At 40.1% G+C, this 11074-nt stretch overlaps 2 protein-coding genes across 2 annotated transcripts; one reads left to right on the top strand and one right to left on the bottom strand.

Moving 5' to 3' along the window:
* The first annotated feature begins 1834 nt into the window (after window positions 1–1834).
* Window positions 1835–5619, top strand: LOC126603909 (putative chloride channel-like protein CLC-g). Its single transcript, XM_050270943.1, has 6 exons — window positions 1835–2430; window positions 2523–2700; window positions 2968–3230; window positions 3503–3772; window positions 3878–5006; window positions 5156–5619. Exons 1-6 carry the CDS (start codon window positions 2069–2071, stop codon window positions 5288–5290), a joined length of 2337 nt encoding a protein of 778 aa, XP_050126900.1. The 5' UTR covers window positions 1835–2068; the 3' UTR covers window positions 5291–5619.
* Window positions 5620–5702: 83 nt separating this feature from the next.
* On the bottom strand, window positions 5703–9720 carry LOC126603910 (calmodulin-binding receptor-like cytoplasmic kinase 3). Its single transcript, XM_050270944.1, has 7 exons — window positions 8232–9720; window positions 7903–8130; window positions 7417–7760; window positions 6888–7053; window positions 6709–6798; window positions 6280–6578; window positions 5703–6116 (listed from the first exon to the last, which is right to left on the bottom strand). The coding sequence occupies exons 1-7, from the start codon at window positions 8542–8544 to the stop codon at window positions 5904–5906; spliced, it is 1653 nt and encodes a 550-aa protein (XP_050126901.1). The 5' UTR covers window positions 8545–9720; the 3' UTR covers window positions 5703–5903.
* Between the last annotated feature and the right edge of the window lie 1354 nt (window positions 9721–11074).

Consider the following 11074-nt stretch of genomic DNA (forward strand, 5'->3'; position numbering starts at 1 on the left):
TGATTTTATTTAAGAACAATGCGATGAACGATGCGATGTCACTAACTTAGTAATGAATTGTATTGCCATAAATGATGTGATGTCACTAACTTAGTAATATTCCTTATTCACGGACAGCCTGGGTTTGTGACAAATAGGAAAGACATTTTTCAGTTTTAGTTTTTTACATTATATTTAAACTTTAGCTATTGTTCATTTTTGGGTATGTCCTTTTCCTTGAGCAATTACTTTTTTCAAAAAATTCCACTTGGACTTCGACTCATACTTAAAAAAAAAAAAGTTGGAAAGTGGTCGGAGCATCCAATCTTTACTAAGACTCAATGTGATCTTGTTGACCTCTGACAATACTCATTATTAATTGTTGACAATGAAATGCATTTTGATCGTGTCACGAAAATAATCAGTTATGAAATAAAGTAATTTAATATTTAATTTTTTTATTTTTTAAAGTGTTTATGTCGTGTCAGTCTTTGTTTTTTATTCTTGATGCTTCTGTAATGGTTTACATCATTGATCTGTATGATTTGAAAATTTAACTTTGTTATCATCGTTTGCTTGCATGTTATTTTTTAGCTCATGTTTATTCATGATAGTCTTCCTTATGCGTATGGATTGATACTCCTATGTTTTTATGAATTATAATGTTACTCCCTTTGGGTTTTTCCTTTGCTTCGTGCTTATTGAACCGATTTTCAGACAAAAATAGGAAGTGTTGTTATTGTAAAAAACGGTTAAGACTTTCAAAACAATAAACGTATATCATATCACACTTTCAAAACGAAAAAATAAGTGACACATCCCGACCCAAATCGTGGCGTGACGGCCAGCACGCCTCGGATGAGCCTTATATGTATATTCTCATCTTTACCTAGCATGAGGCCTTTTAGAAGCTCACTGGCTTCAGGTTCCATAGGAACTCCGAAGTTAAGTGAGTTCGCGCGAGAGCAATCCCAGGATGGGTGATCCACTGAGAAGTTCTCGTGTGAGTTCCCAGAAACAAAACCGTGACGGCGTGGTCAGGGCCTAAAGCGGACAATATCGTGCTACGGTGGAGTCAAGCCTGGGATGTGGTAGGGGCCCAGGCCGGATGTGTGCCGACGAGGACGTTGGGCCCCTAAGGAGGGTGATGAGCCTTATATGTATATTCTCATCTCTACCTAGCACGAGGCTTTTTGGGAGCTCACTGACTTTGGGTTCTGTAGGAACTCCGAAGTTAAGCGAGTTTGGACGAGAGCAATCCCAGGATGGGTGGCCCAATGAGAAGTTCTCGTGTGAGTTCCCAGAAACAAATCCGTGAAGGCATGGTCGGAGCCCAAAGCGGACAATATCGTGCTATAGTAGCCTTGAGCACGAGGCTTATATGTATATTCTCATCTCTACCTAGCACGAGGCTTTTTGGGAGCTCACTGACTTTGGGTTCTGTAGGAACTCCGAAGTTAAGCGAGTTTGGACGAGAGCAATCCCAGGATGGGTGGCCCAATGAGAAGTTCTCGTGTGAGTTCCCAGAAACAAATCCGTGAAGGCATGGTCGGAGCCCAAAGCGGACAATATCGTGCTATAGTAGCCTTGAGCAAGGCATGGTTGGAGCCCAAAACGGACAATATCGTGCTATAGTGGAGTTGAGCCTGAGATGTGGTAAGGACCCGGACCGGGATGTGACAACAAATGCACCACAACCCATAAACTAATTCGAATTAGGATGCGAGAACTTGAATAATTAAAGAAATAATTGTAATTAAATAATTATTTCACTTTTAGACACGAATTTGACTAAAATGCTTACATGTATTTAACACGATAAAAGTCGGAAAAAAATAAACTATTTAATAGAACCAAAATTGGAAGGAGGAGAAGCGTAGCGTTGCCCAAAAGCGGAAGAGTCCCGATTCCAGCAAACTCTGCAAATAAGAATCGACAGAGACAGAGGGAGCGCCCACCAACACAAAAACATATACAAACACAAACAGCCACTTTACTCTCAACACTCCAACCGAGTTCGAGTTCTGACTCATGACTCCGAGTTAAACGCTCCGCCCGTCCGCCGCCGCGACCCCAAAAACACAGAACCATGTTCATCAACGGCAACACCAACGCCAGCCTCAATGCGGCGGAGGACCCGGAATCCATCACCGCCCCGTTAATCTCGCGCCAGCGGTACGCCCCGAACTCCACGTCACAGGTGGCGCTGGTCGGCGCCAATGTCCGCCCAATCGAGAGCCTCGATTACGAGATTCTCGAGAACGAGTTCTTCAAGCAGGACTGGCGGAGTTGCGGGAAGGCCCACGTGTTACAGTACATATTCATGAAGTGGGTCTCGTGTTTCCTTGTTGGCATCGTCGTCGGACTCATTGCATTCTGCAACAACCTCGCCGTCGAAAACATCGCCGGCATTAAGTTTGTTGTCACGTCCAACATGATGTTGCAGCGCAGGTTGCTCCACTTTTACTTCAGGGTTGAATTTTGGTTGTTTTTTTTGGATTTGTTGTCTTCAATTTTGCTTTTTGTTGATGGGGATTTTACAGGTTTTGGCTGGCTTTTGCCGTCTTCTTCTTCTCAAATTTGGGTTTGACTTTCTTCGCGGTTGTGGTCACCGCTTTCGTGGCGCCCGCCGCCGCAGGGTCCGGTATACCGGAGGTGAAGGCGTACCTGAACGGCGTCGATGCGCCCGGAATATATTCAATAAAGACTTTGCTTGTTAAGGTGACCAACTGACTCTGCTTTTGCTTTTACAAGTGTTGTTGCATTGTGTAAATTGCTTTTCAGCAAAGCAGCTTTTGCCAATTTCCGTTGTGAACTGAGTTTTGCTTAATGTGTACGAAAGTCAGCAACTTGATAGTAGGTATTGCAATTTCACACTCATGTAATCCGAACTTGCACATCGAAATATTATGTGAATTCTGCATATGATAATTTATGATCTCAACTGAAATTCGGATTGCAAAATTTCATATTTTTCTTTTGTTTCAGATTGTTGGCAGTGTTACTGCAGTGTCGTCCTCTCTTCTTATTGGAAAGGCAGGGCCCATGGTACATACCGGTGCGTGTGTTGCATCATTGTTGGGTCAGGGAGGATCGAAGAAGCATGGCTTGACATGGAAATGGCTACGATATTTCAAGAATGATCGCGATCGTAGGGATCTCGTAACGTGTGGAGCAGCTGCTGGAATTGGTGCATCCTTTCGTTCCCCTGTCGGTGGGGTACTCTTTGCTTTTGAAGAAATGGCATCTTGGTACATCAAGCTCTCTATCTGAACTCGTTTGTTTGGTCATTGCTTTTCATTCATAGTACTAACAAGTTGAATTCTCTTATACTAAACATCCTATACATTTGCATGTCATCACTTTGCATTCGTGACATACGGGTGTAAAATGGATTTCCAATTATATATATATTGCATATAACCCTAAGTGTTTCCGTTTGTATCAATATTCAATACTTAACCATACATATTGGGATCCAGCGGATTGGCACATTTTATTCAACCAAGCTTTTGTTTTGTAGGTGGAGAAGTGCCCTTCTGTGGAGAGCTTTCTTTACAACAGCTGTAATCGCAATTGTGCTTCGAGCTCTGATTGATGTTTGCTACAGCGGAAAATGTGGGCTTTTTGGTACTGGGGGACTGATAATGTTTGATGTCTATTCAGAAAATATATCATATCACATTACCGATGTGCCTCCCGTGCTTCTCCTTGGGTTTTTAGGCGGCATATTGGGCAGCCTATACAATTCTCTATTAACAAAAGTTATCCGAATATACAATATCATCCATGAGTAAGCACTTCAGCTTAGTCACGCATGCACAGATTAGTATTTTCAAAATGTTCTAAAACGCTATATTTGCTGACTGAGATCCCCTTGATGTTTTCCTTTGGCCAGGAGAGGTGTCGTTTATAAAATCCTTATAGCTTGTACAGTCTCCATTTTCACATCTTGTCTTCTTTTTGGATTACCGTGGCTTGCAACTTGCCGACCTTGCCCACGTGATGCAGTAGAAGCCTGCCCTACCATTGGACGGTCTGGTAACTACAAGAAGTTTCAATGTCCTGCTGGTCACTATAATGACCTTGCCAGCCTCATATTTAACACGAATGATGATGCTATTAGAAACCTCTTCAGCAAGAATACTGATTCTGAGTTTCAATATTCCTCGATGATCATATTTTTCGTCACCTGTTTTTTCTTGAGTATCTTTAGCTACGGGGTGGTTGTGCCAGCTGGTCTTTTCGTACCTGTTATTGTGACTGGTGCATCTTATGGGCGTTTTTTCGGAATGCTGGTTGGTAAACACTCGAATCTCAATCACGGTCTATATGCTGTGCTGGGTGCTGCTGCTCTTCTTGGTGGAACCATGAGGATGACGGTCTCTCTATGTGTGATTATTCTGGAATTGACCAATAATCTGTTATTGCTGCCATTAATAATGGTGGTTCTTCTTGTTTCAAAGACAACGGCGGATGCTTTCAATAGCAATATATATGATCTTATTATGAAAGCAAAGGGTCTTCCCTATCTGGAAAGTCATGTTGAACCATATATGCGGCAGCTGACAGTAGCGGATGTAGTAACAGGGCCACTTCAACTATTTCAAGGCATTGAGAAGGTTGGTAACATAGTACACATCCTCCGTACTACAGGGCATAATGGGTTCCCTGTGATTGATGAGCCTCCGCTTTCTGAAACGCCCGTTTTGTTTGGTATAGTCCTCCGTGCCCATCTTATTGAATTGCTGAAGAAGAAAGCATTCGTGTCCAACCCAGTTCTGGCGAGCACCGATTCGTTTAAACTCTTCTCATCAGTGGATTTTGCCAAGAGGGGTTCAGGCAAAGGGGACAAGATAGAAGATATAGAACTGACCGAGGAAGAGATGGAAATGTTCATCGACTTGCATCCCTTTACTAATACTTCACCTTACACTGTTGTGGAAACGATGTCACTGGCAAAGGCTCTTATACTTTTCCGAGAAGTTGGCTTAAGGCACCTTCTAGTGATACCCAAGCTGTCCAATGTAAGTGCAAATTCCTTGGAAGTTTTTGTAGCTAACATCACGATCTTATGCTAAATTGCTAATTATTTATCAATCCATCGAAGCTCGAATGATTCCTTATAGCAGTTTTCTTACTGATTGCTTGTCATATCTACGCTGCTCGATTGCAGAGAACACCCGTGGTGGGTATATTGACGAGGCACGACTTCATGCCAGAACATATATTGAGCTTGCACCCTATGCTGGTGAGTAGCAGGTGGAAAAGACTAAGATTCCAGCTGCCACCTCCGCCAAAACTCATTTAGGGGCATTTTCAGCCTAGCATTGTAGTTCCCCCCCCGAAGAAGGTCTCGTAAATAATCTTCATTCGACGGTATGAAATCATGACACGTCCGGTATCTCGTTATTTTTCGAGTTTGTCATGGCCTCGAGAGCTCAAGACCGGAAGGGCAGTAGTTTATATCGTTAGACAGCATGACAAACCAGGAATTTGTACCCAGCCAAATAGAAGGAAAATAAGACAAGGTGCAACTGTAAAAAGCTATAATTTAGTTACTTTTTTCTTGTAATATTTACGACGGTCCCAATGTCTCGTAGATTTTTACAGTTTAACTTGTTCATTTTCCCAACTAAATGGTTGATCCCACACAGGATAGTGAAGAAATTACAGCTAAACAACCGCTGCCGGAAGTTAAACATGCGAAATCACGGCGAAAATAAAAAAATTGGAACCCTGTCGGAACTTGCTTCGATTTGGTAATCAAAGAATTACACATCCAAAGTATGTTCAAGGCGAAAACGACGTCGAGAAAATGGCCAAAACGAAAAGCAAACTTGTGTCTGTGAGTCTGACCAAATTAAATTTTACATGGTAAGTTGAAAACAACAGTGAGGGAATAAGAATGGAGAAAGATTTCTCTACTGCCCTCTCTTGACACTTTTGAGGTAGTCTGCCCTTATTGTCCACAACTGCTCTCCCACCGATTTCATCTCCGGCCGATCAACTCGGATGGGGGCTGCACATTGGATTGCCAATTCGAAGATTTTCATCAGAACCTCTGCATCTATATTTTCCTCCATCAAAGGATCAACCATTTCCGCCACGCGCCCTTCATTCAACTTCTTGAAGGCCTGCAAAATGTTGAAACCAGATATAATCGTTACAATAACATGACATTATAATACCACGTAACCATATCACATTTTAATAGCACGCTATATAATTAGTGATTTTTATCTTGTTGAATGTTGACTATACTATTTCTCGTCAATATTTCTTAGCGGCGCAACTTACCCATCTGAGGGTCACCCGCTCTTCAACAGGTCTCTTCAACTCCACTGGACGACGGCCAGTCAAAATTTCTATTAGTAAGATCCCAAACGAGTAAACATCACTTTTTGGGGTGAGTTGATAGGTTTTCATGTACTCAGGGTCAAGATAACCGACAGTTCCCTTCACTTTGGTTGAAATGTGTGTTCGATCTGAGTCCATCGGGCCAAGCTTTGCAAATCCAAAATCTGCCACTTTGGCTCTCATGCTTTCTGTCAGAAGAATGTTGGAGGACTTCACGTCTCGATGGATGATTTGCTTTTCTGTTGCGAGATGGATAACAGATTAGGCATCAATCAGGTTGACAAATCAAAACCAATTCTTCATTCGTATCCCGAAAAATAAAACGTAAGCAAAAACTGTGATGCATGCATTAAATGAAGAGTTTGTTACCAGCATATAAATGAAGATAGGTAAGGGCGTGAGCAACATCGATGGCAATTTCAAGTCGCTGGTTGAACTCTAGGATTTTCCCATGCTGACCTGCCAGTGTAGCAGCATAATTATTTACGATCTCATCACTTTATAAATCAGAACTAGCTAATGTTATGAAAGGATTTGAGTAAGCTTACAATCCAGATGTTCTCTAAGAGTACCGTTTGCCACATACTCCGTAATGATAAGGCGCTCATTTCCTTCTTCAACATAACCTAGTAGCTTTACGAGATTTCGATGATCAATTTTGGCAAGCAGTTCAACTTCACTGCTGAATTCAGTTTGTAAATTCTCAAAGTATTCCTGTTACAAAGTTTCCATGTTAACAAAATAGCAATCATTTGATTGAATCACTGACATGAGAATAAAAACTTCCTTAAAAATCCACTTGAGTGTTCGATAGAAATATTGCCACCACGAACACTAGTAATTCCACAACAAATAATGCTATGCAGAAATCCGACCATGTAAGCCTACTTCAATGTTGAAATATTGAACCACGTCACAAGCATACAACTTCAGCATGTTAGTTTTCTAACTGAACCCAGTACACACAACTAGTCAATTCACTGTTAGGGCCCAAAGGATCCATTCATAAACAAACTGGCAATTACCAATATTTCATTGAAAACCCACAACAAAGTTTTAACATAGAACTGTCCATACCTTCTTTGCTCGTTTAATGGAAACCACTTGGCCATCATCTAGCCGGGCTTTGTATACAGTTCCAAAACCTCCTTCACCAACTTGTTGTGATTGAGAGAAGTTGCGAGTTGCTTTTGCAATCTGATTCAAACTGAGATGCACTGATCCAAGTCTACTGAGTTTTGGAGACATTGAAAATCGCGGACTAGGTGGCACACGATGTGGACTTGGTGGCACACGATGCGGACTTGGTGGCGCACGATGTGGATTTGGTGGCACACGATGCGGACTTGGTGGCGCACGATGTGGACTGGCCGGGATCTTTTCAGGACCAGAATTCACTTCAAAAGAAGAAACTGAATCCACTGCAAAAGGATAATCAATTTAGCATCAATAACAAAATAAAGAAGTCAGTGAGGAAACTAATAGAAGGTAAACTAATAAGAGGCAACAAAAATGCAATTGTTCTCCGAATTGTAGATAGATGGGCTAATGCAAGAGACTCACTTGAATTTGGCTCCTTTGCAAGAACTTTGTGAGCACTTTCTCTCCTTTTTTTGAAAAAGCAAGGACAAAGAAAAACACAACACGCGAGAAACATTCCACTTGCTGCTATTCCGACTTTTGTCGTCGCAGACAGAGATGCAAAATCTTTCTTTTCTTTGTTGTCGAAAGTAGATTTATCCCTTGACTCCTTCTGCAAAAGTTTCCTCACCGTCCTCAAGGGAAAATCAACTGCAAGAGAAGCAATACTTAATGAAGGTCCTAAAAGCTTTACATAAGTAATAAATCAACTTAAAACAAGCAACCGAAGTAATATATCATATCAATCATACCACGTGAAAGGTCCAAAGCACAATGGTAAATGCCAAGGTCGCCTTCCAAAATGCAACCATTTGCATAGTATGTCTGAAAAGCCGTGCAGAATAAAGCTTTTTCCACTGAATTCCCATTTATGTAAAACAATTTGTGACCATGAGAACTTGAATAGGCAATGTGATCGCTACATCCCCTTGACTGTATAACAAACTCAGAGGCAAAGATTGCTGGCAACTGCACAAACAGCAATAGACTTACCACTGTGATGGCCATTCTTAAGGGGATAATCTGTTCAACTCCCGTTTTGGGACGGACAGAATGATGGAACATCTAACTTTGTTCTATTCTTCGTCAAGTTGTTGCGAAGAAAAGCCCAAAGATCAGAGCATGCGAAAAAACAAAGACCTTATGTAGTTCAACCTATATAGAAATTCCAAAGCCCACTAATTTAGTGTTTGGCCATCACTTTCGAATTCAACCAAAGTCTATACAAAACTCAGGTCACCAGATTGACAGATGAGAGAATCCCAAAAACAAGAAAGGAGCTGATCAAAGTTACTGACAGTTTTCGTTTCTGCCAGTACTGTTACCGATAATTAGGACCTCAAATTGCTCCAAACCAGCAAGATTCTTATGTAACAGCCACTGAAATGAGCAATTCGAACCTCGATTCGTTACACAGTGGTTGAAATCCTCATCAAACGAAACGGATGAAAATTGAGTTACATATCTTCACATAGTTCCCCACTAGAGAATTCGATTTCTTGACGTGCCCACGAATTCAACCAAAGTCTTCAATAGCCAATTCACAACTGGAAATAGGAAAACTATCTAAAACCCAGCTGGTAAAAGTATCCCAAAAATCAATCCCAACACCTGGAAGCACCAAAATTCCAATCTTTTACTAAATTACTTGAAACCCAATTCACAAAACCACAAACTCATATGAAAATCCAGTCAACTCAAAACCCCAACATTCAGAAGCTCCACAGAAAACCCAGCTGAAAAAGTACCTCAAAAACCAATCCGAACACCTAAAACCACCAAAAGTTCCAAACTTTCACGAATTGCTTGAAACCCAATTCACAAAAACCAGAAACTTGTACAAAAGTCCAGTCAAACTCCAAAACCCAACATCTAAAATTCTCTACACAAACCAGTACTATGAATCTATAAGCAGCTCAGCTGAACAGAAAGAAAAAAAAAGCACCTGAATTTACAGTGAGAGGCGGCTGAGGAGGCTGGTATTGTCAAAAACCGAAACTGCTGCCTTGTTATTGATTGAATTTGCAGAGGGGAAAAGAAGAGAAAAGGACCGGCCTTTGACGTTGGTATTGGTGTTAGGAAGGAAGGAGGGGGAGGAGAAGATGGTGGATTCTGGCTGTAACGTAATCCGCGACGGCCGTCTGATGATGCTTGTACAAATTGTACTTTGTACGCACTCGATGCATTAATACAAACTAGCCTAATAAAATATAACCTCAAAATGGGAACAATGTGGATTGTTGACCGCTCGGAAACTGCATTGCATTGTACGCATCTGTCATCCTGCGGGGATAAGGGCTTTTTGGTCATTTTATATGTATACTATAATCTCTACCCCGCTGTATAAATTAGAACAGAGTCCATCCCTTCTCATTCTCATCTTGTCAACTTTATGATTTTTCTATTTCATGCGCATTCAAATAAAATTCTAAATTATTCATGTTTTAAAGGTCATATTTTGATTTAAAAGGCTTATATCTCAATTGGTTACATGTATCTTATGCAGTTGGAGTTTTAAATTCTAATCCCGCTCCACCAATATCACTAGTATCGAAAAACAGTCATTTTTTCATTTCTAATTTTTTTTTAAAAATTTATCATGTATAAAATAATTGACGTCTAAACAATTCACAATACTAATTTAACATCTGACCTCCTCCCATTGCGCGTGTAGAAATGTAAAACGCTCTGGAGTGTCAAAAACTATGGGTCAATTGTTACTCTTTCATCAGAGTCAACAATTTAAAATTGAATTAATCATGTCATGAGCATTTTCGATATTTTTTTTTATATTTGTAATGGAGGGGCTGGGGTTGGATTCGTATAAATAGTGAGTTCAGTATCTGATTATAATTGACTCGTAAAAAAAAATGTGGGTTGGGAATTGTGAACCTGTTTCTAGTTTGTTGAAATATAGAGAAGAAATCCTTCCCATTCGATGGATATAGACAAAAATTCCTTCCCTCCTTTTCAACAGTCTTTGGTAATGTCGGGTTGATTTACACTAAAGAGGAAAAAAACAGACTTTAATCAGCTTCTTGTTTAAGTAATCAAATGCAAATCTAGTTTCACGTGGTGTTGAATTTTCTCTAATACAACAACCTAACTAGCTATATTATTATTATTATGTAATGATTGATTTAATTTAAAAATAATCTTTTTCTTGTTTTATATTAATAGTTATTCCATGATTAAGATGTTGAGTGATGCTATTCACACATCCGTTTTTATTACACACATATGATTTCAATTTTTGGCCGTTAAATTAAACCAATTGAAGAAAATCAACATGGAAACACAATCTCTGCAAGTGTTTCATATATTTGGTTTTATATGCAACGATATCCTACTAAGTAGTAAGGGATGTGGACGAAGCCGCATATCAATCACCATATCAAACTCGCTATCGAGACGAGTTGAACTTAAAACCCAATCAATTACAAGTTATAACTAAAAATAAACTACTAAAACTTATTGCTAGTGGCCCTACATTTTATAATCTAATAATTACAAGATAAAATTTTGGATAGATAGTTAATACTTTCACAAAGGAACGAATTCCACAGTATTTTAATCCATTTTATTGAACATACAT

This window comes from Malus sylvestris, chromosome 15 (assembly GCF_916048215.2).
Source record: "Malus sylvestris chromosome 15, drMalSylv7.2, whole genome shotgun sequence".
NCBI classification, from domain to species: Eukaryota; Viridiplantae; Streptophyta; class Magnoliopsida; order Rosales; family Rosaceae; genus Malus; species Malus sylvestris.